Genomic DNA, 27866 nt, shown 5'->3' with positions numbered 1-27866 from the left:
CAAGAGGAAAATCTCACACAAGTTCGGCTGTTTTTTAACGTGATTTTACAGACTTGGTTGCAGACACTCTTGTGATAGATTTTAAAAGATTTAAGGAAAAATGAAATTTTTTAAAAAAATCTGAATTTCAAACTTTGGTTGAATGAAGAAGCATTGACACCAACATGACTGTTTATTGAACAAACTAGGATGGAACCCATCTCACTGGTATATTTTAACTTGTGAGAAATTCCAGAGTAAACACACAGGTGAGGCCTTCCTCAGCCTTCACATGATGTGAGATTATTAAAGGCAACATTGGTACATATTAAGTCTCTCTTGGGAAGGTATGCTCTTTTTAAAAAAAAAATTAAAAGATTTTATTCATTTATTCATGAGAGGCTCAGACAGAGGCAGAGGCACAGGCAGAGGGAGAAGCAGGTTCCATGCAGGGAGCCTGATGTGGGACTCGACCCCGGGCCCCAGGATCACGCCCTGGGCTGAAGGCAGATCCTCAATCACTAAGCCATCCAGGAGTTCCCGAAGGTATGCTCTTTTAGTCTAAACTATGATTTAAAAATCATTAGCCTTTCTAGAAATTTTATATTCTTCGAAATGTTCTCCACCCCCTAAACCTTTTTCTTTTAGTGAAAAAGTTCAGACTAAAATATAAAAATTAAAAAAAATAATGATAAAATATATCATTAATTGTTACAAATGTGCCATACCAATGTAAATATGAGTAACAGGGAAATCTGACTGTGGGGTATATGAGGCTCCCTGTACCATCTTTGCAATGTTTCAGTAAACCTAAAACTACTCCAAAGTTACTTATTTTAAAAAGCACAGATCTCTTATGAAGTATCTATTTAAATTTATTACGATCATTAGTTCACTAAACTGTGAGCTTCTCAAGGGCAGATGGAGGCTGAACTTGACCAGGACCTGGAATGCAGCAGGTACCACAGGAGCTTAGAGATGAATGCTTGAAAAATTGAAAACAGAATTCATCAGACTCCTTTTCTCCTATTATCAAGCAATGGCATGCCCTACCTCTCAGTCAAACATGGAGACTCTTACCCAGAAATTATAAAGAAAAAAAAAATTATAACTCTGTTTAAACAATGCAAACTGCTCTACCTCCTAGCATTATCTAAATTTGTTTATTTATATTTGTTATATATTTTTAAAAGTCCCAGTTCAGGGTATCTGGGTGGGTCCTGGGATCGAGTCCTACATCGGGCTCCCCATGGGGAGCCTGCTTCTCCCTCTGCCCATGTCTCTGACTCTCTCATGAGTAAATGAATAAAAAAAAAAAAAAAGTAAAAGCCCCAGTTCCATGATGATGCTACAGGTCTGGTGGGGCAGGAGGTGTGGGGAGGGGAGTTGCAGAAACTGTAGGAGACCTGATTCAATAGCCAACTTGAAGACAAATGACTTAGAGCTTCGCTAAGAAGTCACAAGAGAGGGACGCCTAGGTGGCTCAGCGGTTGAGCGTCTGGCTTTGGCCCAGGGCGTGATCCTGGGATCCCGGGATCGAGTCCCACGTCAGGCTCCCTGCATGGACCCTGCTTCTCCCTTTGCCTGTGTCTCTGTCTCTCTCTCTCTCTCTCATGAATAAATAAATTAAAAAAAAAAAGTCACAAGAGACAAATGAGTTAGCAGTGAGCCACGTGGGAGTGCAGTCCTGCTCCACGGAGGGGCGTGCTCCCAAAGCTGGGGACACAGCTGAACCAGGCACAACACTTGGGCTTGTGTCATCCTTTCGTGTGTTGTCCAAAAGGGAGGAGTGCACAGAAAGGCCGAGGAGGGAGACGGGAGCAGCTCTCAGGTCCTGCCTAAGAAAAAATCAGAAATGCTTTGGTGGCATCCCTGATGGAAGCCTGCCCTCCAGGCCACATGTCTGGGGTCCGCATTTATGAACCATCCTGATACAGGGGCCAAGGGGAAAGAAGCTAAAGATTTTCCCAGGCAGCAGCAGAGCGCTGGGGAAGGAACACAAGACTTCAGAACGGGATGGACCTGGGCTCAGGCGCCAGACCTGCCACGTCCCATTGCAACTCATGTCCACAGCCTGGCCTGTGTGTGCACACAACACCCACCCTACAGGCCCTGGGGGTGGGAGGCACCCAGTGGGAATCATCTGCAGCCTGGCCTGCGTGTGCGCACAACACTCACCCTGCAGCCCTGGGTGGGGGGAATGTGGCACCTGGTGGGAATCCTCTGCAGCCTGGACATCTAGTTCAGCGCTTGCACACTACAGCCCGCCTGCAAGCCAAGGCTGGCCCACTGCCTGTGAGCTGAGGATGGTTTTACATTTTCAAATGATTTTTAAAAAAATAATTAAAAGGAGACTATTTCAGGACACGTGAAAATTATGTTAAATTCATAGAGACGTCTTGGAATGCAGCAGGTATGATAGAGAAGTTTTATTAGGACGCAGCTGTGCCCGATTGTTTGGGTGTCCCCGGCTGCCTTCAGGCCACGAGGGGCAGAGCTGTGCAGCCCAGAGGCCCTGGGACCCACAGCTGAGTCCCTGTTGGGCTATTCGCAGAAGGTTTACTGGCCTTTGGTCTAGCTCCATCCGAAGGCGAAGGGAGGTTCTGGGTACGTGTCCTCAGCGCTCCCAGGTTCCCCCAGCGCAGGCTCTCAAGGGGCAAGTTTACACCTCCCCCTGCCCCGAGGGACGTTAGGAGTTGACATGTCTGGAGGGAAGGTGGAGGCCAGGGATGCCAACCAGCCTCCTGTACACACACAGCACGGAACCAGCAGGCCTCCTGGGCAAGGTGCCGAGGCTGAGGATCCTGCCAGAAAGCCCAGAGTAAGTCACGAGAAAGGAAGGAGGCTGACGATGGAGTGAGCCGGGCTGTGGTGTCAGGCAGCAAGGTGACCGCTAACACCTCCTCTACAACGAGGAAACAGAGGCTCAGTCGAGGCCTGTCACTGGCCCAACATTACACAGCAAGGTAGAGGCTGTGCAGGAGTCTGAATCCCTTCCAGCAAGTTCCGACAGCTTTCTCCTTCCACTATACATGGCACCAATTCTTGGAAATGGTTGAGTTCCCAGAGATACTGGGGTGCCGGCTCTTCCCTGTCTAATCCCTCTCTCCCAGAGGGGTGGGCATGGTCCTGGCTGGGCGGGTTATGTCAGGCCGAAACAGGAGCCACCTGCGTGCCCATTGCACCCTCCTGTGTGCCCGCATAGTCTCATGGGGACTGTCAGGCAAGGCAGGGGGCCGGGGGGCCCAATAGGAGTTAAGCGACTGGGAGTGGAGGTACAGACCATCCTAGGGACACTGCACGGTCTGGAAACAATACATTTCTTAGGAAAAGCTTCCCTTTGGATACTTTAATAATTACATTCTTAAGAGGAAGCACTGTTGGCCAGCTTGCAGGCTAACGTAAGCTCAAAGTTCCCTAAGTGGGAAAGGCTGCCCGTTGAGCTTACTCAGCCTAGAAGCAGATGCTACGAGCTGGCCTGCAGCAACTCCTACGACTAGAATCATCTCTTAGAGAAGGGGAGAGTCATTCTGTATAGGGCTGGCCATGTAAACCCACCCAGACAGAGTCGCAGGACCCGTCCCAGAACAGAGAGGCAATGTGCGGAGTCATTCCAGATAAGACATTAGTAACCACAAAAGTGAAAAATGTAGCATTCAACCAAGCTGTAAAAGACCTCTGTGATTTAAAAGCCCCTAGAGTTGCTAAAGGGAGGTGAGCAACATCTAAAAAGTTACGGTAGTTGGAGAATGGTTTGCAAACTCTGCAGAATCGGAGAGGCTCCCAAGGCACCCTCTGGCATTTGAATAGGGTGCAAACGTTGGCTTTCATTTGCTCTATCTTCTGTGGCGGCAGTGGCCACCTTCACACCAGTGAGGGACCCGGGCTCCAGGCACAGAGGAAAACTCAGAGCCAGTCAGCAAAGGCGGTGGCCTCGTTCCACTAGGTGCCAAGCACCACATGAAAGGAGGAGGGCGTAAGGCCACTGCCCCTGGGGTGGGGGCACAGGTTGGTGGAAGGACTAGAAGCATACAACAGGAATGGGAGCACAGAATGGTCTGTGGCCAAGAGCTGAGTCCCACATCATGTGAAGGGAAGGTCCAAAGCCAGCACACAAGGGGGCAATACCTAAGGCGGAGTCTAAACTGATCCTCAAAATGCCTTATGGTTTTCATGCTTTTCAAAGATAGACAGATAGATAGAATGCATGTATGTATGTATTTGAGAGAGAGAGAGAAAGAGAGAGAGAGAGGTTGAGACAATATGTGGGTGTAAGAGCAGGAAGAGGGGCAGAGGGGAGAGCAGGGGGCCAGCAGACGCCACGCTAACTTTGGATCCCAGCCCGGGGTTCCATCTCCTGACCCTGAGATCATGACCTGAGCTGAAACCAAGAGTCAGATACCTAACCAGCCGAGCCACCCAGGCGCCCTTGCAAGCTCAACCTGGCCCTTTCTTCTCTCTAGAATGTTGTTTCTTGGGTTGAGCATAGTTGAGCTGGTTTTCTTTGGGCCCTGCTATAAAATGGTATCCAGCTGAAAGAACTGGCATTGCTCTCAGGCTGCAGGCAGCTTGCCCTGCAGGAGGCAGAAGGCCCCGAGGCAGCAGCAGATGCAGCTGCCCCCTCCCGCTCCGTGGGCAGATCAGGGGATGTGCACTGACCTAACTTTGTGTCTGCAGCATGTTTGTGCCGTGTGCACAGGTTCCATCTGCGGGAGTTGAGTGTGTGCATGGCATGACTGCACATCACAGAGATGTGTGTGGCTGTGAGGACAGAGATGCAGGTGGGACTAGTTGGTCTGGGAAGCTCAAGATGAGCTTCACGTGAGACAGGACAATTTCAGCCGGGGCCTTAGGTACCAGGGACACAGCATATGGCAAGAGAGAACATGGTGTATTTAGGCAGTAGACTGCCTGAAGAGCTTGATGGCTGGGAAGTAGGAGTGGGGGCTTCAGCATCAAGACAGCCCGGCCTATAAAGCGTCTTGGGCATCAAGCAAGGAACCTGGCTTTGAAGCCAGACATCATAGGTAGGAAGAAAGAAAGCGACAGGCTAGATCTGTGTGGTAGACAAATCGCCCTGCTTGCATTTGTACAATGTCTGACGCGGAGAAAGACGAACACGACACGGCAGGGAAGGGCCATGTGTTAGACGTGCTGGGCCAGTGGACTCAACCTCATGATGATGTCTCCAACCTCATGGTCTCAAGGGAAAAGGGGGATGATGACGATTTTATCTTCTGGGAGCTATTAAATATAGAAGAGAAGATGGAGAGGGAGCTATGTCCACTGTGGGGCACAACACATTTACAATAATTGGGAACTTTCAGATGGAGGCACCAAGAATCCACTGGAAGTCAGGACCGAATCTCAGAACTCGAGGCCAAGTGAGTGATGTGGATTTTAAGTCCACATATGTCAGAGGACACATGGTGAGGCCCGCACATAAAATGTGCGTGACAGGGTAGTTCCCACACAGCCGGACCCCAGGGGTGGTGGCCAGTGCTGTCGTTGTCATTCCTGTGGGCAGCCCCCGCCCTGCTGCTCTGGGGGATGGTGGGGCCATAGAAGGGGATGACATGGCCGGTGGGGGCCCTCAGTCAGAAGAAAGCCAGCGGAAACCGACAGTTAAGGGACAAAGCCATAGAGAGGAATGGAAAGCAAGAATTAAAAACATGTGAGGAGAAACGAGAGCGAACAGGGTCTGGGGAGCCCCAAGCAAGGGAGACTTTCCAAGGAGAGTGAATCAGTGTCAAGATAAGTAAGATAAAGAGTGAAGGGCATGGGCTGGCTTTGGAAGTTGGGAGGCTACCTATGACCCTGGCAAGAGCCGGTGCTCTGACGAAGGGCTTACTGGGGGTGCGAATGCAGGGGGGAGGCGAGCACCGGATGTGGAACCCCACGAGAAGTCTCCCTGGAAGGGCTAAAGCAGACAGACGGTCATTCAAAGGGAAAGCAGGGCTCCTTTCGATGCGTGCAGCAGCATCTACTTGTGCCACGTTAATTAGCTGCCATCTGATGTTTGATATTTGAGACCCACGATATTCTAAGGGAAGCTTTGGTTTCACGTTCTAATCCATCTGCCTTTTTATTTTCCATTTCGCACACTGTTTCCATATATTCATTCTCATGTGAGAAAGCTGGAAATTTCCTGGAGCGCTCAGAGGCTGGGCCCAACGGAGATCATCTCCCGATGGAGCCACATCCTGACATGTGTTCCCCGGGTCCAGGGTTGATTTTTTTTCAAGACGTGAAATTGGAGAGGGGTCCCTAAAACACTTTAAACTTGCAATATCACCTTACACTTGCATAGTGGGGTTTTGTTCCTGACGTATTTTTATAGCTATTGTTTCATCTCATTCTTACCATGACCCCAATGGGGAGAAGAAGCAGATAAGCTTATCCTCACGTTTTAGACCAAAATGACAGCAAGCAAACACCCGAAGCTCTCCAATGTATGCGAAGTCACATTCTTTCCCATCCTCTGCTCTTTCAAGTAAATTATCAGTGGCAATGATGGCTTGATTCTTGATTTGTAATGGGCCTAATAATACCCTATCCAGATATATTTTAATCACAGGGCAGGGAGAGGGAGAATGAGAGAGAGAGAGAGAGAGTATGTGACAGTACTTTTGCCGAAATCAGCTCAGTCAGGTTGACCAGCATTCCAGCTGCTTCCACTAGGGCCATGGCTCTAATCTCGTGGGCTCATTAGAATCCCTTGGGAGCACTTTATAAAAAAAGGAAGATGCCTGTGCCATCTCCAGTACTAAATTACACTCTCAAAGACTGGTTAAATAGAAAGATCCAGGAGAGCAAAGAATAAAATAGCAGAGCGGAAAAGCAAGAATGTGTATCTCAAACTATATTCTAAGGTATAGCAGGCATAGTTGTAAAAAATAAAACAGTCATTGATGTATGTTTTGCATACTTGAGGATATACTCTGTTAATAGAGTTTAAAATTAAAACGTTGAAAAAAATAAAAATAAATAAAACGTTGACCGTTCAATTTGATAACAAGACACGCACATGCACACCGTTAGCCAGAATCCCTATTCTCACAACAGGTACACACATCTACCTGGTGGAGGATTGTGGCACACTTGTGCAAGCATGACAACAGCCACTGACACGTACCCCTTCTCACGCAGGCTCGTAGTGGTTAACCAGCACACATGTGTACACATCATAACTACAGAGCCATAATGCTGATCCCATGAGCCCCGTGGCATTATGACAAAGTGCTGTTCTCCAAATCACCTAAGTCCCTAATTCTTAAATAATCTCAGTAACCTGGACTTACGTCAGTGTACTAGGCATGTGCCTACTACGTGCACGGTTCGGAATGGGAGACAGAATTGCAGAAGAGCTAAGACAGTCATCAAATAATAATGGTTTTCTAAGTTTTCTATAAAGATGGTGCTGGCGGCCCATAAATATCAGGCGGTAAGCTTGGCAAGAAGCAGCTGCGCCAGCGTGCTCTGTAATGTCTACAGGATGGCTGGCTGGCAGGAAGGATAAAGCTGGAGGTCACAAACCAGAGCTCACCTGAATTGGTCCATTCCAGGGACATGCTGAGAACCCTCATCAGTTTGTTGCTCTGATACAATCCCCAGGTGGGGTTGCCAGATAAAATACAAGACACCAGTTAAATGAGGATTTCGATAATATTCCAAATACTGCATGGGATAGACTTAAAAAATTCACTGTTGCTGGTGGGGAGGTGGAGGGAGGTGGGTAATTGTGTGATGCGCATTAAGGAGAGCACTTGATGTAATGAGCACTGGGTGGTACATGCAACTGATGAATCACTAAATTCTACCTCTGAAACTAATTTTAAAAATTCACTGTTTATCTGAAGTCCAAGTTTATTTTTATTTTTTTTAAAGATTTTATTTATTCATGAGAGACACACACACACACACACAGAGAGAGAGAGAGAGAGAGAGGGAGGCGCAGAGACACAGGCAGAGGGAGAAGCAGGCTCCATGCTGGGAGCCCAATGTGGGACTCGATCCCCGGACTCCAGGATCACGCCCTGGGCCGAAGGCAGGCGCTAAACCTCTGAGCCACTCAGGGATCCCCTGGTGTCCAAGTTTAAAGGGGAATTCTATACTTTAATTTGCTAAATTTGGCAACCCTCCTATCAGGGAAAGCCCCCATAATGGGTTCCACCACCCAAGAAACTTCAGATCGTTCCATATTGTTGCATTATTAATTAGCACCTACAAATATTTTAAAGACACATTTTTTGAAATAGTATACTTCTCTTTTCTGCATCTATCATATCCTTTCTAATGTTTCAGATTAATGGCACAATGAACTATTCTTTAACGTCTTAAGTCTTCTGGAAAACACCAGCCATACCACCATGAGTGGCCTGGACTCTGTATATTAAATTTGCAATGGTCTCCATGAAACGGAAATATTAAAAAAGTGCAGATCTGGCGTTTGGATCCTTTAACCAAACTTCCACCCTTTCTGAATGCTCACTTTTAACGGAAAGCCTCCCTAGAAAATAATGATGTAAATCATATTATCATTACTCAAAGAAAGGTGGCTCACTGTAGCCCTTCCAGAAAGCTACAGAGGATTTTCACAATCTCAACTGCTCTTTCAGGAAAAAAAAAAATCTGTTTTCTATTATGAAAAATAATCTAAAAATAGTTCCACATAACACAAGGACAAAGCCATCTGTATGATCTCTCTGAAGAGCTCATATTACTATAGATTTTTATCACCTTCCAACTGTTCCAACAAGTTCTGAAATTTAAGAAAGTCATGTAGATTTGGCAGCTAAAAATCATTGAAATATTAAATTTAATCCCTAATATTTCCATTATTTTACATTCAATTCTCTTATATCACAGGAGGCGTAAATCAAATATGTACCAAAATAAACAAAGCATGAAACTGCATTAAAAAGCATTACAAACTTTTGAAAAGTCACATTAACATGTTTCTACCAATAATCAATCAATAAAACCAAAATGCTGATGGAACAGAAAAAAAACCAGCAGTCGAGTACAACACCCAGAAATTGTGTATCTGGAAATGCGAGCCCTGGCGTACGCTTGAAAAATAACTTTTGACAGATGTAAATAATGCTGGGCCACCTATCAGGACTGTCACATCAAAACTGGTCTGTATTTCCTCTTAAGAATCAAGATTTCACTTTCTAAGAATAAAGTCAGCATTAAAATAAAGACAAAAGTTGAACAGAAGAATATGAATGCAGTTAACGTGGTTTTTAAACTTCCGCCATCGAAAGGTCATGAAAATAACAGAAAACACAACTGACCTTTGAGTGGATGCTCTCCGTTGGGTCCCAGAGGTCTCCATTCAAGAGAGAGATGGGGACTACTTCATATGCTCCTTCCCGGCCCCGTCTTCCGGTCGCATGCATGGAAGGTGCTAATTGGGTTCCCAGGTTCACCCCTGTGTCAAAAAAAAAACAAAAAAAAACCATTCTTCATTCTTGTCAGGAAGAGTCTGGCATCAGAAACTTAGGACACAAATGACTCAGTGAAAATATTTGCAAGGTGAAGGAAGCCAGGGAAACCGCGTTATCTACTGAGTCACGGTCAGTGTCAGAAGTGATGAATTCTCTATCAATCTAAGCAAACACTTTTGTGACTTAAGCCAAAGCTTATTTTTCCCTTCAAGTCCTGTGGCATGTGCTGGGTGATGATCGAAGTCAAAGTATATAATTCCGTCCTTCACCGAGCAACAAAAACACACAAGTGGTGACTTCTTAAATGATGAATTAATGCTTTGCTTAAGATCAGCTCCCTATTAAACGTCTCGAGGCTTTAGCTGTATTAAGACTAAATCCATTTACTTAAGTCCCAGTGAATCAGCTCAACACAATGCCAATTCTCCTCTCTGTACTAACGGAGGCTAATTTTATATGCTTCAGTGAGTGATTCTATAGACAAAATTAATTTGCCAGTTCAGACTGACTAGACTGGTTTATGTAAAAAAAATTAAGTCATTCAATAAACTATTATATGATCTTGTTTCTTGGGGTCCTGTCGAACCAGTTAATGCCCTGACATAGGTTCAATTTAGCCCCAATTCCATAAACAATCCTAATGGAAAGTCTAACATTTTTTCTCTTCTGGAGAGTGTATCGCTTTCTCAACAAGTCGGGTAATTTCTCTGGGCTTGGTCTCCTATGAGGTCACGTTCCTGCTATTTGGTGCGACCACAGTATATCCCTCAAGGTAAAGGATGGGAGCAGATTCCCTCACATGTTATTCCCATTTCTTCAACCAGGACTCATAATTTTCAGACCTGAGTCATAATAGCACAGTTTTAAGTTACTAAGGAGTTCACATTTATTGGGCACAAATGGTATTGAAATTTTAATCCTAGACATTTTACAGTTCCCCAAATACTTTTAAATCCACACCATTTTATCATTCTCGATGTGGAAGTCTGCAGTTATATTCAGGTTACAAAAGGATTACTACTCGAGTATTAACTGTCTGACACAGACACTCCAGAAAATTCTCAAGCTGGTCACAAAGCATTTAAAATTCCCAGTTGTTAAGGGACTATGGGAACAGGGATGAGCAAAGAGTTAGGGATTTGGCCAGTGGCAGAGGAGGTGAGCGGGCCCATTAGCCTTGAGGGGTCAGGGGGATGTGAGGAGAGAGGACCATGAGCCACGTGAACAAGGAGAGGAGAGTGTGCAGGGCTCAGGGCTGGGATGAGCTGAGTTTTTTTTTAGGATGAACCTGCATTCAAGGGAGAGGGTTCTGGCCCTGTCACTAGAGGGGACGGTTCTAGTGGTGACATCTGTGGATACTGGTGGAGGGCTGGATGGAAGTAGACAAAATTTCTATCCAAACAGAAGATGCCAGAAGCCCTTCTCCTGGCTGCAGAGAGGGCAGCCACTGGCAGCATAGAGATTGTGCACAAATGCCCCTTGTCTACTGGCTTGATCTCATACCCCTCATTGTGCTCCCTGGTAGTGGGACATCGCTACAAGTAGGGGCTTCGGGGTAAGACCTACCCCGGCACCAGCACCAACTCTTCCACGTATCAGCTGCGGGTCTCCGGTCCAGTTGTTTGCCCACTTGTTGGTTTGTTCATTCGTTCATTTACTCATTCAACAACTATGTATTCCCTGTCTACCTTCTGCAGACACTCTGATGTCTTCCATTCAAAAAAGCCCATTGTTTCTGCTTTGCACTAATGTCACCTGGGTGGAGACAGCCCCTCTGCCCACACTGCCAGGACCCTCATCTTTTTTTTTTTTAAATACTGGCGGGGAGCCGGAGTGCCTCAGTCGTTAAGCACCCAGTTTTTTTTTATTATTATTATTTTTTATTTTATTTGTATTTATTTATGATAGGCACACAGTGAGAGAGAGAGAGAAGCAGAGACACAGGCAGAGGGAGAAGCAGGCTCCATGCACCGGGAGCCTGATGTGGGATTCGATCCCGAGTCTCCAGGATCGCGCCCTGGGCCAAAGGCAGGCACCAAACCGCTGCGCCACCCAGGGATCCCAGGACCCTCATCTTTTAAATGCAGCTTAACCCCAGAAGACTCTGTTGTCTCCATCCAGGGCATCTAAGAGAGGCACACAGATATAGGTGCCCTCACGACCTACGTTCTTGTATTGGAAGAAAGATGGGCAACAAGACCATTTCAGAGAAGAGTCAGGGGGGCCCTGTGTTATCCTTGCACCACTTCTGTAAAAGTGCAATGGTTTCCAAATTAAAGGTATTTAATATCCTTAAAAATAAGGTGATGGTAGAGTGCTGGGGGAGGGCTGCCCTTGATAGATAGGCCAGGAAAGACCTTTACTTGTTGGGATGGGGGTGCACGTAAGCCCAGACGTGAAGAGGAGAACCTTCCAGACTCACACAGAGCCACAGGGAGAATGAGTCAGCAGAGGGACAGCAAGTACTTTCCTTGTCCATAAAATGAACCAGAGCATGGGGAGGCCAGGAAAAAATACGTGAGAAGCATAGAGAACAACGTCCACTTGTTTCACTGGCATCATCCTCGCCAAGACCCAGGTCTCTTGCTCAGGACTCTCAGTGGGATTCCCATGCTGGGATTTACCAAAAGTTCATGCTGATCCAGTTATATAGCTCCTGCCGAGCCAGACTATAGAGTGCAATTAGCTGAATATATCTTAAAAGAGAGCAGGTGTGTTATTTGAATTGGACTCTAAGAAGGCTCTGAAATACCAGCAATTATGGAATAAGAATTGGAGATCCATCTGAACTTTCCCCTAAACCAATGAAAACCATGCCACGTGCCAAGAGTCACCATGGCCAGGATTTTAATCTTTTGAAAAGTCGGGTAAAACCGTTAAGAAAGTGATTGTAAGCATTTAAAAATTTTCTCTACAAAAAACAAACCAATTTGATTATAAGTATTCCTGGCAGTTCTGGCAGTTACATTTCCAACACAAATGGATTGCTGACTTGAGTAGTTAGTCACAAATCCAGTTGTCCAAGGGCTTATTAAATCCAAAACAGGAGTTATGCATCACCCACCACCCAGCCATCGTTGGAGAAGACAGGATGCTTTCTAGGAGTATTCCAGCTACGCAGCTCGAAGACCTAGATCTTGACCCGGCCTGGACACTTGGAGAACAGTCTCTGCATGCAACAGAACTAGCTTGAGAAGCCATAGATCTTAGAAGGAAGGAGATGGAACCATGAGGTCCGGGTCTCCTGGGTAAATCATTAGCATGACTCTGCCAGCAGGGGAGCTGGGGGGGTTGCAAGTCCAAAATCCTTCTTTTGTGGGAAGCTGAGGAACCTTTGTGGGGCCTCCTACATGACAATCAGGCTGAAGCTTCACAAACCAAATACAAGGAACACTCTTGGTCCTCTGGACCTTTTTCCTCCAAGACTCTTAATAGCAGAGAGTTATTTACTCTCCTGAAGGCAAAATGTTCCAAGCACTGAACACTTCTCTTTTTACCTACATATTCGATCATCTTAATCCAAAAGAAGCCTTTTTTGGCTGACTTCTTTTTGTCCAAAAGGCTTTATTTCTAAATATTCCAAGGAGAATTTAGAGGCAGACTGTGCCAGCACTTGGAGAATGTTGTGCAACCTTTTTAAGAAATTGAGTAACTGTGCTCTTTGCTGAGTACAGTATTTATTATCTATGTACATGGATAATGATGCCGTCCCTCAGCTTTTTAATTGGTTGCACAATACCCACCCCCAGCAGTATCTGTAGTCAGAAGACCATTTCTTATGAGCTTTGCTTATGTATTTGTACACTGGTATTTCTTTTAGATGATGCAAATAAAAATTTTATTTGTGCTGCATGGATAGACAGAATAAATTATACACAGCTGTGAGATATCAGAATGTATTTTATGGAGTGATCTTGTTGACAAACCATAAAAACAGGTCCTGAATGACGCGTATATCCAAGGCCTAGAAGCCCAGGGAAAAAATATGACCTTATAAAATATACAGTTTGCATACATTTTGTTTTTCCAAATATTTGGGCATCAACAAAACTCGGTTGCCTAAATAAAAAAACGTGAATAGCTTATATTGGGGAGGAACTTTCAGCTTTTTCTTCTGTTGGGGAACCAGATACACTGCTGCCATTTTGATAAAATGGCCAGTTTGCTTCAGTATCATAGAGGGGTAAAAAGCATATTGGATAATTTGGTTTCTAACACAATTATCTTCTGTAATAATTAGCTTTACTTTCAAGGGAAGTGTCTATGTCTATTTTGCTTTTGTCCTCATCTGAGCTTTTCATCTCCAGGCTTGATTGTGGCCAGCCAACAGGGAAGGTATGAGACCCAATTCCACAAGCAAGAAAGACTCTTTGCTGCAATGGCTTTTAAGGTCTTAGAAAAGCCAGTAATGAAGACACCCTCCTCGAAAGTGACTTCGGATCCCGCCCCCACATGTGGCTCACCCAGAGCCTGGCTGCCCGTGGAAGTCCTGCCTCATTCCTGCTCTGGCCAACCCTCCTTTGCCTGCCTTACTAAGAATCACCACCTGACACCCACTGATGGGCTTTGGTTACACACAGGTGAAGACTGATGTGGAGTTCTTTTTTTTTTTTTAAGATTTTATTTATTTATTCATGAGAGACACAGAAAGAAGCAGAGACATAGGCAGAGGGGGAAGCAGCCTCCCTGCAGGGAGCCCGATGTGGGACTCGATCCCAGGCCTCTGGGATCGCGATCTGTCAAATCTACAGTGTTTGACCAAATCACACTAGTGGTGTGAAAATGACCACTGCCTGTCGATCATTAGGAAATGTCGGGCTTAGGTACCAATGGGTATCCAGTCAGGCTGCCCATTAGGCCACTGGGGAAGCAAACCCTGATGTGATTACTAGTCAAGATAAAACTGCAACATCACACCTGGAGTTCTGCCTTTAAAGGGAAACCATTATCAACACCTGTGTGGACCTAAAAGGGGAGAATTGATCCGAGTTGCTCAAAGTAGGATTAAGATAAATAATACTTTTGACAATCTAACTGGGGAAAAAAAATTGAGGTAGCTGCGGACCAATCTGGGGACAAGGCTCTGGAAACTCATAAAGCATTTTCCCTAGTCCCAAGTATGTGAAAGCTAAAGAAAATTTTATAGAACTGACTGAGCCGCTCCTTATTGCAGGGAAATATGGTGGGAATGCTCCCATAAAGGACGAATCTATTTCCTTGGTTCAGATTCCTATTTGCAATCTTAACCAAATAACAATATCACTTTCATTTCATCTGCAGGCTCCCTGGGTGAAAATTAGGAATGTGATTTTTAAAATGACACAGCTCAGGGATGCTCAAAAGAACCAGGGCAAAAGTTAATCTGAAAAGAGTGATTTCAGAATGGAAAAACCTGAAAAACACTACTTCAGTCAGATGATCAAGGGCAACATAAACAGCAACGTCATGTTGTCGGTATGTACTTTCATAGGATATGGTAAAAATGATGCTCTAGCTCTGCAGCCTTACTCCCCAAAACCCATGACCCCAGTCTAACCTGAGACAAATACCAACAGAGGTGAGTCCTAGAACATACGTGACTGGCACACCTTGAAATGGTCAAGGTCATTAGAAACAAGGGTGCTCTACAAAACCCTCAGTGCCAAGAGGAGCCCAAGGAGGTAGAAAACTATCATGTGTGGTCACCTGCTCGATGGGATGCCCAAACAGAAAAAGGACAGGAGATAAGAAGTAATGAAATCTGAATAAAGTGCAAACTTCAGTTGAAAAGATGTTAATTTTGGTTAACATCTTTTTTAACCTTAATTTTTGGTTCCTAAGCTATGATAAAAGTACAATATTAATGTCAGATGTTAATAACAGGGGAAAGTGGACATGGGGAATATGGAAATGGATCTATATGATCTTCTCGATTTTTCTATAAATCTAAAACAGTCCTTTAAAACAAAGTCTATTAATAATCACTTTTAAAACCTAATCTGAATTTTGGAGGAATGATGTCATTCTGGAGCAATACAGTGTCAAAAGCTCTGAGATGGCTGGTGGCCACGGAAGGCTCCGAATACCAGCAAACTGGAGTGCTTGCCCTTATGGTTCTCATATCGCTCTCTATTCAGGTGGGAGGAAAGACACAGCAACTGCAGTCAAGTGAAAAGCATCAAGTAAGGCTTTCCTAGAGCAGGAGGAAGGCAGAGGTATGGGGAATTAGTCAATCCTCAAGCAGCTGAAAAGGCCCCCTATGTGCCCCAGATACTCTAGAGAACACAGAAATGACAAGTTGCTGTAAAAACTTCAAAATGTTTGGACGGCTGGTTACAAGGCTCTGGGGGGGAGTACAGAAGGAAAAAGTTGGTTTAGGAAGGTGACACCAAGTGACAGTCACATTAATACTTTGACAAAAGGATGTCGAAATAGAACCAGACTCTCTTGGAGCCCAAGATTTTACTTGTCCACACTGGTAGGCTAAATTATCAAGACGAAGCCCGGTGTAAAGAAAGCAGCCATAGTGTCCTGAGTCAAAAGACACATCCCACACCCATCACAGGCCTTATATGGGTGATCGCGGGCAAGTTGCTCTTCCTCGACACTCAGATCCTTTCTGTGTCCAGGAGGCTATGGGATCATCCATCATCCATCGAGTGAGGCTGATAAGAGGACCAAGTGAGATCATGGATGTAAAGTGTACACGGGTGCCATTTAGCTTCATTTTTTGCTCTAAAATCAGTGTTGGAAAGAAATACACTGAAATGCTCTTCTAGGTTTCTTCTGAGTGTTGGGGCTATGAATTCACTGTTTTTCTTCTTTATGTTTGCATGTATCTCTGATTTTTCTATAATCAGCAAATACTACTTTTATGATGGATAAACTTTTATGATAAATAAAAAAAATTAATTTACAAAGATCAATCATTTGGACTTGTGACAATAAACCAACTGCTCGAATGTTTTACTTTCTTACCAGCTTTCCTGGCATCACAGATACACAGACTTGGGCATGCCAGAGGACAGAGTCCATTTGGAAATAAAAGCAATCAAGCACTATGGAACAATTACAATTTTGAAAAGATGTTTTATATGTCATTTCCAAACTCAAAGAAAGCTGATTATAGCTTCCCATAAATGTTTCAAATGGATTCATACCCCAAGTATCCATTGTCTCTACTACACAGAAAAATAATTCTCCGTGCCCACAGTGTACCCTGTTTGCAGGAAGCAGAATCATTTATGACATTAATTTATTTTTATACCTTTTGCTGGTCAGTGGAAGCTAATGCAAGGACCATTTTACAAATGGTCAGACTGAACTACATGAATATTTCTAATGTTGCTCAACAACAAATGGCAGAACTAATGGCAAAACCCAAGACCTTTGCATTTCAAATTCATTTTTCCCTTCATAACAGGGACCAAGACCTGCTGCAGGAATTAATTTGATTACTTTGGGGGTTTGGAGTGGGGTCAGAATTTCTCAAAATTGACTTTGCAAAAAAATGGTATGGGGGGGTGCAGGGGAAAGGAATCAGTGATGAAAATCTATACTCCAGGAGGGTTTTTTTTTTTTCTTTTTCTTTCTTTTGTTTTTTCAGGAGCCATTTTTGAAAGATAACAGCAAAAAGAATGAAAACTAGTTTATTCCACTCACTATCATAAATTTAGCAAATGGGAAGTACACAACAGCAAGGGAGTGGTCACATTACATCTACATCGGAAGCTCAGTTCCATCTGAGGGCGCACTCTAACATCCCCGGTGCACCCACCATCTTCTGCTACAATACACACTGATTTTGCAGCACCTGACCATTCTCTGACCAGGTCTTGCCTTGTTCTACTCATCCCTCTTTCTTTGGCTTCCTTCTCTCCCTAAGGGACTTGAATACCCTCCAAGTCCCAGCTCTGGGCCATCCTCCCTCTCTGTTCTGATCGTTCCCCACAGAACTCATTAACATTAAACTGATGTTGCCCAAATCGATATTTTCCCATCTGGAGAACTCACCCAAGTGCAGTGTGTATTACAACACCTCCTGGGCATTTTAATTCCTATGTCTTGTCATCATCATCACCTCAGATCCAGCATGTTTAAAAATCAAAGGTTTCATTCCATTCCCCAGTCAGGCAACAAACTATTCTGTATCACACATGTCTTGCCAATGCCACTGCCATTCACTGCTCCTTAAGTCACATGGTCACATGGCTGGGTGATCTGACACAGTCCTTGTCTTATGGCCCATAGTCAACAGCTCCAACGAGCTTCTTTGTGCTTTGTGTTGGTCTCTCTTGTTTTCCCCAAAGTCTCCTACTTCTTAATTGAATCCTTCTAGATAATCTCATCACCAGCCAGTTCTCCCTCTTCCAATCTTAAAGGAGAGGTACAGTTGAAGAGAGCAAAAACCTACAGTGTTGTTTTTCATCAAGGGAATGTGACGTAAATGCCCGAAGGCAGTAGAGAGCAGTCAGTGTGGCTACAGTGGAGTGGATGATGGGATGGAGAGCGATGTGAAAAGCACAGGTGGTAAACAAGGCCTGGATTGTGGTGGGCCTTCCAAGGCAGAGTTTGGATGTTATTTGATTGCAATGGGAAGGCATTCTAGAATAGAGTAGTAAGCAGAAACACTGGAAACATTCTCTCCATGGAGAGTATGAAGGTTAGAGAAGAATGGATAAATGAGAACCATTCATAGGACAAAAAAGCAGTGTTGAGCACAGGTGACATGATCGACAAGCACTTATCGATCACAATGGTGAACACTAATTGATCAACTGTACACACCAAGCCCCACTCTCACTCTTTAAAGGTTTAACTTGTTTCAACTGCACTACACTCTATGAAGTTTATCTTCACGTAATACATGAGAAAACAGGCACAGGGAAATTAAGCCCAGGGTCAAATAAATCATGAAGCCAGGAGGCCAATCCACACAGCAAAGTTTTAGGATCTGTGCTCTGGCCATACTGCATGATATATTAACACTCACTCTGGCCTGGAAACACTTGGAATAAGATTCAATCCTTTCCTCTGTCCTAAAATCCTAGAACTTCATCCCCTGATCACTTTATCTCACTTGCTCTGTTGTGACCACGCTGACCACCCTTCCGACACCTTAATATACCCAGCTATGTCCTACCTCATGTTCTTTGCCTTTACTGCTCCCTCTGCTGAAGATTTCCAACTCTCAAACCTTTGCATGACCCCAAATCTCATTATTCATGTCTCAGCTCAAAAGTAACCACTTCAGAGAAGCTTTCTCCCAACCCAAGATCCTCTCCAGCCCATCATCCCATGCTGTTCCTTTCACAGCAACTTGTAAGTACCTGAACTTGTTTTATTTATTTATCTCTTTGTCCCTACTTCCCAATCTAAAATCACAAGAGAGTAGGGGCTCTGTCTGTCAAATTCACTGTTATATCCTCAGGGGTATGTATTTATTTGTAGACACGTATTTATTTAATGGATTATTACCAAACCAATGAAAAGTTCCCACAGTCTTGGGGTGATCATAATGACATGCGGGAGTGGGTCGGGGCTTGGTTCTCAGCTTGGAGGTTCTGACAGGTGATTTTTAGCTTACCCAGCAATGTCTGGTCCCTTTGCAGATCAAGGCCCAGAACAAACCCACATGTGTCTTATTTATAAGCCAGAATTCCAATTTACTTATTTTTTATGAGAAAGAACTGACAAGTCAACCAGAATCCTCATCTAAGGCATTTTGCTCATTATCTTCCCAGCAGGAAATCTTCTTTGAAAGGCCAAATTAAGATCAGAACCAAGAACTGAGGGACCATTATAGAAATTGTGATCCTGAAAGCCCAATATTTCCTCCTCAAGAGTGTGTACCTGCCATGCTAGCCAAGGGAGAGCTGAATCTCAGCAAGCGTGCGGCACACCAAAAGTAAGCAAGCAGAGGCTGATTATTTGAACTTGACTCTACAGACTTCAGGAGCTCTCGAAAGCCAGCTCTCAAATAATTATTAACTCATAAGGTAGTTGCTTCTCATACCACCATTTGGAAGACTTCATCTTCTTTATGAGAAAAGTGCACTTTAGGTTTTCCCTCAGATAATAGATTATGGACCTGAAACCCCATGTGTGTTTATGAGAAAATATATTCAGAATTCCAAGATGCAACACCATATCCTCTGCCTCATGCCCCTATGACAGGAACTTTCCCTCCCCCTTCTCTACCTGCTGATGCTCAGCTGTAGGAACTCCTGTGGCTCAGGCAGTAAGGGGAGTGGGAACAGGGCAAGACTAGGAGTCTTGGCTTCAAGGTGGTACTTGGACACAATAAGGATGGGGGATTCATGGGAATAAGGTAGGGAACACCTGCCCAAATCCTACTGACCAAGGGAAAAGTGTAGCTATCGGAAGGCAGGTGCCAATAGTATTTTTACAACTGTTGATGTTCTAGTTGTTGACTTTGCTGGTTGAATTGGAGGGACCCAAATGGGAATCCTAACTGTCAAACAGGATAAACAAAACTATTGTAACACAGGGTTAGAGTCCTGAGTTCAGAGACATTTTAATTCTATGAGATTTGATAAATATTTATCAGGCATACGGAATGACTTAGGGGCACTTTTAATAATTTCAATTAGAAATACTTTCATTCTGGAACACCCGGGTGGCTCAGTGGTTGAGTGTCTGCCTTTGGCTCGGGATGTGACCCCCGGGGCCTGGGATCGAGTCTCACATCGGGCTCCCCACAGGGAGCCTGCTTCTCCCTCTGCCTATATCTCTGCCTCTCTCTCATGAGTAAATAAATGGAATCTTGAAAAAAAAAAAAAAAACAACTTCCATTCTCAGTGTTTGTCTGGCTTAGGAACTTTTAAACAATTTCCTCTTGATAATGCAAATCTTTAGTCTGATCTATTCCCATGAGACAACAGAACTGGCCAATCCTGTACTAGCCAACAAGCATCTCAGCAGAGCAAGTGCATCTGTGGGCTGTCATTGCCCCAGCTTAAAATTCATACGAATGCTGAATTAATTGTTTTAAATGGATTTTCAATCCTCTATAAAACAGGCACAGATATGCCACCCAAGTGTCACCATTATGAGGGGGCCACAGTCACTACTGCAAGTTTGTCTTGTCTTTCCCTCTCCTGGCTGGTCACACTGGGTAGCACGGTGGCATCAACAAGAGGAGGCACGAGGTTTCACGGCCTCCCAGCACTAAGGAATGCTGAAGGCAGGGGAGAATGGGTGGGGAGTGGGCCGGGTACCCTCCTGCCCTTTGCTGGATATGAAGCAGGACTGTTTTCTGTTTATTCACCAGGGATCAGGGCCTGGCAGGTCGACTTAGTAGCCAAACTACAGCCAAAAGGGCTCAGTAGCCAAAAGTTCTGAAAAAAGCCCGCTCAAAAATAGTTGAGCATTTGTGGGGCACTTGGGTGGCTCAGTTGGTTAAGCCTTCACCTCTGGATTTCAGCTCAGCTCATGCTCTCAGGGTCATGAGATCAAGCCCTGCATCAGGCTCCACACTCAGCGGGGAGGCTGCTGTCTCTTATCATCTGCTCCTCCCCCTATTCGCACCCTCTCTCCAATAAATAAAATTTGAGCATTTGTAAAGAAAAAAAAATATTTCCCACATTTCCTCGTTTTTTTAATATGTATTTGTCATTCAAGGTAAAGTTTTTCATACTTTTACCAGTAATTTTCATTCTTAATTGGGGGATTATGTTTTCCTATCTCCTGCCCATTTTTCATTGTTTGGATTTACTGATATGAAATGTGATATGTTAAGAACATTAAACGGGCTCATTTTTAAAAATGAACAAGCAACCAAACAACTCCCGAGTCAGCCAGAGTCCGCCCCGAGGGTGGAGGTGGCCGTCACCTCCCGCGACGACTCCCATCCTGCTGCTCAGGAACTGTGGGGGGTGGTGGTGGTGGGGACCCACGGGGATGTCAGCCTCTGCCTCACTGGGACCCTTCTGGTACGCGCCGCAGAGGGCCCGATACTCAACCCCCATGAGAGAGCCGAGGACATCAGAGGAGATGATGACCTGCGGAAAGAAGGCCTGGGGGGCTCAGTGCTTGAGCATCTGCCTCCGGCCCAGGGTGTGATCCCAGGGTCCCGGGATAGAGTCCCGCATCGGGCTCCCCGCAGGGGGCCCACTTCTCCCTCTGCCTGTGTGTCCCTCATGAATAAATAATCTTAAAAAAAAAAAAGGAGTGATCCGAGTTGAAGCAGAAAACCGACTGCAGCTGACCTGATCCAGGAAGGGGGCACCAAAGGGGTGCCACCTGGAGCAGGGTCCGCGCAGGTGCTGTTGTTGGGGTGGGGGGGAGGGCAGGGAGGACCATGTCCCGGGTCTGCCCACCCTGGGGCGGGGGTGGGGGCACAATCAGAAAGGTCTGGAAGGCTGAGCAAGTGGATGCCTCTAAGGAGTCAAAGGGGCTGCTACCCCACGCCCAAGGGCAAGTGCCCGCCTCGCTGTGCGGAGCCGCCGCGCGTGGGCCCCAGCAGCCCCACCGTTACCCTGTGCACCCCGGGCACGCGCTCCACTGGCCCCCATGGCATCGCAAACTCCCCAAACCCTCACCCCTGAGGAATTCGCTTTGCCAGGCCGGTTTAGGAGGACAGACCATAAGCCAGGATCTATGTAGGGCTGCCAGACGGAGCAAACAAAATCACGACGGCCGGTTCAATCTGAATTTCAGATGAACAGCAAATGAGGCTTTGGGGGTTTGTTTTTGTTTTTGGTTTTTTGTTTTTTTTTTTCTTGGCTTTGGGTTTTTTGTTTGGATTTTTAAAATAGAAGCATGTCCCCCGCGATACTCTGCGATCAGAGATCGGAGACTCAGACTCACGGGGCGTCCTCCGTGTCACCGGGCGGCCCGGGAGCCCGGCCCCGCCAACAGCTCGCTGGCCCACTGAGCCAAAAAACGTCATGCAATTCCTAGGAGCACATTCGGGTGTCGGAACTTGGAGCTAAGGCGAGAAGGCCCGCAACGTAATTGTCCTCCATCAGTTCGGAGTGGATGACACTATCCGCCGTGGCCAAATAACCCAGTGACACATTTCCAAGGGGAAAGAGAGATCGTCAGCTCGCTCGAAAGCACACCTCTTAAGTAACTGGATCCTCTTAATCTCGCAGCTTGTGTAACCCAGCTGCTGGAAGACAAAATCTATACACAATAAAGAGTTTCATTCAGGGGTCCACATGACTCCATCCGTCACTGAAGCACATGTTTGGCACGGATTGAAAGCCAAAAGCAGTCTAACAAATATTTCAAAACTGAATTTATATCTTTCTAACACATGGTTTATATACGGATGTAATACCTAGAGAGCTTTTCAGTTCTCAAATAATATCCTGGCTAAACTACAAATGATGTCTGCAGCAGACCACAAGACCAAAATTATTTGCTTTTTAAATATGTTAAAGAAAGCTAAGTTTATGAGGGGGCGGCTGCCAGAGATGCCTGCTTTAGTATGCAATTGTTATAAGGGAGCAGAATCCAAATACGTCCACTGTAAGCTAAATATTTGCATAATTCCTTATTCAAAGAGGGAGCTCCTCTCTGAAGCTCCAGCTTCAGGGATGAAACAACAAGGACCCTGAACTCCTATTTTCAGATACGTCCTCCATCTAGGAAACCGTTTGAATGTCACCTCGGTGACAGTGCACGAAGGACGACGTTTGCTCCTGGGGTCCTGAGGCAGAAAAAGTTAGCATGATGGCTTTCTCGGCCTGCGAGCATGCTCAGGTATAGTAGCCTGTCCCAAGTGGCTTTCCCTTAAGACTAATTTCTAGATGAAAACTGAAAACTACTGAAAGACAAATGTCTTCTCTTCAGTGTCAAAAAGCCACATGTTTGTAGACTTTCTTGTCTTCGTGTTTTCCAGTTGTCCTCCACCTGTCTGATAGCTGGGGAGACACAGCTTCAGTCTTTTGGGAAACAGATGGTATTTGCCACTCATGGGGCTGGTGCACCCCGATAAATACTCCAATACCCTCTCTGCTCCCAAGAATAACATGGGAAAACCCAAAACTATCAGCAAGCAGTATCCCCGCACTGGCACCCGCTGAAATTCTACTAACTTTTCCCATGTGTCCCCAAGATTGCTTTCCAAGGAGGGATGGGGCCAGAGAGAGGGGGAGCAAAGAAATCATCCCATCGATTTTCTGCGGAAATACTACAATTTATATTTTTTAACTTGACAGTATTAGTAGATATCAGAGCCACATGGAGAGAAACTCTCCTCCCAAAAACACAGGCACATGCTCTAGAGGGCAGACTCTGAGAAGGGGGGAGGGGAGGGGACAGGAATTCAGGCCAAAGTCAGGGACAGCTGCTTGCAGTGTTGTCCCCACAGCGAGCCTCACCTGGCCCCACAAGGTGACCAGCATTTTAGGAAGCTCTTGCCCCCAGGGCCTGACTTTGCACATTTCTTGGAGGGCTTTGCATAGCAGCCTGAGTGCAGGAAGGAGCCTGTGCATCGGAGATGGCAGTCTGGCCCCACTCTCAGCCAAAGGTGGTGCCAAGCCACCTGGGCCTCCTGAGCCTTCAGTCTGGCCCCTGGTCTCCCCTCCAGTTTCAGGTTTCTGGCATGACCTAGACCTCACCAGACGTGGCCTGGTTGTGACCAGTGCTCCTGCCAGCCCTGCCTCTGCCAGCCCCATCCAAGTCAACAGGCTCTCCCAACTTGATGCACAGGCCAGTTCTCTGCCTCACTGGAAGTCACTCTGCACCTCCAAGGTGCAACAGATCCCTGTCCCACCCAGAGAGCTGCCCAAAGCCTCCCACGAGGACCTCTGGGCAGCATGTATAGTCTTCCTGACATGGAGCCTTGTGCCACAGCATGTGGACATCACCTGGCCACCTGGGGCTGGCCTCTTAACAGAGGCTTTTACTTTAAGCCCCAAGCTGCAGCACCTGGGACCTACCACATGCTAAATAAATGTGCTGAACAAATATGATTGAGGGGGTGAGGTCCAGAAGGCGTCAAACAAGATGTGTGAAAATGCTCTCACTGACAGTTTGGGCTCAGAGAGAAAATACCAACCTCCTCATCAATGAGACAACACCTCCATCTGTACCCTGCTCCCCCAGCATCCTCTCTTCCGATGAGGGCATGGAGCCTCCAGGGGCACCAGTTGGTTTCAGGTGTCATCCACATATCCTATGATTCAGGCCTCAGCCCTCACCTGGCCTTTGGATTCACACCTAGGAGTGGATAGTTGGAAGCACTCGCAGGTCACTGGAAGGCTCTAGGCCTTCTCCCCTCTTCTCTAGATAAGAGGGTCACCAAATCATTCTGGGATCTTCATTGAAGGAACTCAGACCTTGAGTGTCTCAGGACCCACACACATCAGCACCGCTGCTGGCTGGGTACGAGATGCCCTCAGGACGCTGGTCACAGGGGACACATTATTCCCTTTCCAAACCCCTTCTACGTCTTTTAATTAGGGCAACATCTGTTTTCTTATAATAGACCTAACAGCTCTCCAGCCACTGGCTGACTATCCTTCTTCACAAAGGGAGTGGGCACATCATTGCTGTCTGGCTGTGATTTAATAACCTTGCTGTGCTTTCCTCCCACTTATTTTTACACTATTTGTGACAAGTGATACTGGCCTTCCATTTATATTATGGAAGTACAATTTCCTCCTTAAATAAATTTATATAAAATATGCACATGTTGACTTAAGGGAAAATGTAAGATAAATTAAGAAAAGAAGTTATTCAAGTAAATGATAGCACAGGTGAGATCCACATTTGTAAAAAGTCATGAAGTTCTTTTTTTTTTTTTTAAGTCATGAAGTTCTTAACGCCAAGTCGGGAGACTTGATAGTGCATAGATTGCTTAGGCCACAGCTGGTCCACACTGCTATGTGCTGATTACTGAAGCTGCTGTATAAATAAGCAGGCCCCCACCCCAGCAGAGAGGAGATCCTGATTCAGGGTGCAGCACCAAGTTGTGTACAAATCCGCATTCATAACAAGCCCCATGGGGCATTCCAATGCAGGCCATCTGGTAGACCAGCAGTCTGAGAGTCCCTGGCCTTTGAATCAACAATCCTTGACCTCTGCCCTAAAATCAAAGCACAAAGGCTGCTCTTATGGAAAGCACGTCCCTATTTGCTGATTCCTACTCTGAACAGAGCAGGCTTCACTCTACTCCTCTAGGACACCTTTCATCCACGAGACATCTGCTCATCTCCTCCATACAAAATACAGCCCATAGATTGAAAGAGAATTACCACCCACTCCCTATGTTCAAATGGATGCAATACCGAGTGAGTGCAGAGGTAGGAGACACAAATTGAGAGCAATGAGCTCACAACCTCATGAGGCCATTATTGAACCCACCAGCCTCTACTGAGCACGTGCTAGGTCACAGGCCCTTGGGGCTGAGGGTTAAAAGGTCACAAGCCCAACTTGAAACATTTCACAGTATGAAAGGGAGCAGACAATGGTGTCAGACCAAGACAGTGGAGTACCCAGGGAGAATGCCTACCACAACTTGGAGAAGGGAACCGGCAGGTACAGATGGGAGGACAGTAGTCAAGGAGTAGTCAAGGGACAGAGGTTCGCAGGCACAAAGGGGAGACAAGGAGAGCAGCATCCAGGGCTGAGAAAGCAACATATGTAGTTAAGTAGCCACGTGGATGATAAAACAGGGCAGACATGGTGGTCACAGCATGTCACTCTTTCTGTTTCATCTGCAGAGGATCTCAGCCTGTGTATTAAAGAGCTAAATTCTGGGAGGGCCTCTGGTAGCTGAATGGAGTAACTAGAAGATGCATGGGTTCTAAAGCTCACTGCTGTTCACAAGTGGACAAAGGGAATGGAAGCCAGCTCCAGCCTGGGCCTGCTCATATACCTTTTGGGAGATTTCATATTGAACCTGGAATCTATAAAAAGAATGGGAAACTGCCTTCTGTAACCAGTTGACTGCTCGGGCACAGCGAGCCCTAGGCTTCCAGCTGTCCTTATTCGGGAAACACACTCTCCAGGGATAATGTCCTTTTGCGAGTCTAGAGGATCGCGTTTTAACCCCAGCTAGGGGGCTCAGGTTCACAGCACATTCTTGTGCCTAAATGTGACACCAAAGGAAGGCAGCCCATTTAAATTTGAGATGACAGATTTTAAATAATTTTTCCACTGATAAAAAAAAACTTCTTTAAAAGTTATCTGGGGCACCTGGTTCACTTAGTAGAGCATGCGACTCTTGATCTCTGAGTCATGAGTATGAGCTCCAGGTTGGGGGTAGAGGTTAAATAAACATTTAAAAAAAGATATTTGCATGTATTTACTTATTTTCCATTGATACTTCATCTGTGCCTCCATGAAATCCTGCTCCTTCCCTAGTTTGGTATCTTTCTTTGGACAAATCATTTGACCTTTTTAGCCTTACCTTCCTCATCTAAAAAAAATGACAGATTTATGGGTTGTCACTGTGGCTTTTGGAGGTTCCAAGAGTGTGGTATTGTGGTTTGGGGAGTCATTTTTATTAAAGGAAAGCCTAAGAGTGTGTTCCATCATAATACTGGTTTAATGCACCTGGCTCCTGCCCTCCATCAACCCTTGACTTTAAGTAACTAGAAGTCCTCTGTTCTGGGAGGAGGGTCGAGGGCAAATCCAGGAGTGACCGCACATGCACATGGTATCCAGCATGCAGTAGGCACGCCACGAACATCTGTGGAGGGGATGGTGCAAAGGGTAGTATCCATACAACTAGGTGAGTTTCTAGTCTCTTAAGTGTCTCTAAAATCCCATATTCTGTCTACCTTACTAGCAATTACACATGAAAATAACATTTATGTTTAATTTTTTTAAAGTAGGGCCTTAATTGGAAAAATGCTTCATGCTGCAAACTGATTGGCTATTCAAAAAGAAAGCTCTGTGGGAGAAAAAGTACTCAGACACATCCAAGTCTTCCAACGTGTTCATTTGCAAAGTGAGCGCCGTGGAGCTGACAGTGGCAAGATCTCCTGTAATGATGCTAAGACATTTTGTTTGTTTTTAAGGGAATGTTCAAATAAGATAGTCAATCAGTGAAACTCTAAATCTACATTCTTCATTTTGGAGTAGTGGCCCCACAAGGAGATGGAAGTTTCTCACATATTTATATTAAAACTTGCACTGGTCTCAGAATTTAGTCATTCACAGAAAATGTGCCCCACAGAGATCTGACATCAATCCTCAAACAAGAATCCTCTGCAGAAAAAGGAAACTTTTTTTTTTAAAGTAAAAATGTGTCAAATTCTAATGAATACTACACATCAAAATATATGGGAGAAAGCCAAAAATTTACTGACAGGAATATGTACAGTTTTAAATGTGTTTATGATCTAGAGACATGAACATAAATGAACCAGCCAAATAACAAAGCCAACAATGAAAGATAGGAGGAAGGAGTTAAAAAATAAATAAAAGCAGAAACTACTAGATTAGAAACCACAAATAAAAGCAATAGATTCAATG

General features: G+C 45.3%; 1 protein-coding gene across 2 annotated transcripts in view; it reads right to left on the bottom strand.

Moving 5' to 3' along the window:
- Window positions 1-27866, bottom strand: part of ADAM12 (ADAM metallopeptidase domain 12) — a 331063-nt gene that overhangs the window by 281299 nt on the left and 21898 nt on the right. For both annotated transcript variants that reach the window (XM_041745566.1, XM_041745567.1), the window contains exon 2: window positions 9279-9415. In XM_041745566.1, coding sequence (XP_041601500.1) covers window positions 9279-9415 — 137 coding nt within the window. The remainder of the gene's footprint in view (window positions 1-9278; window positions 9416-27866) is intronic.

The sequence above is a fragment of the Vulpes lagopus genome, chromosome 2, assembly GCF_018345385.1.
Source record: "Vulpes lagopus strain Blue_001 chromosome 2, ASM1834538v1, whole genome shotgun sequence".
NCBI lineage: Eukaryota > Metazoa > Chordata > Mammalia > Carnivora > Canidae > Vulpes > Vulpes lagopus.
Note: the sequence above shows the minus strand (reverse complement) of the source record. Positions and strands in the feature narration are given on the sequence as shown.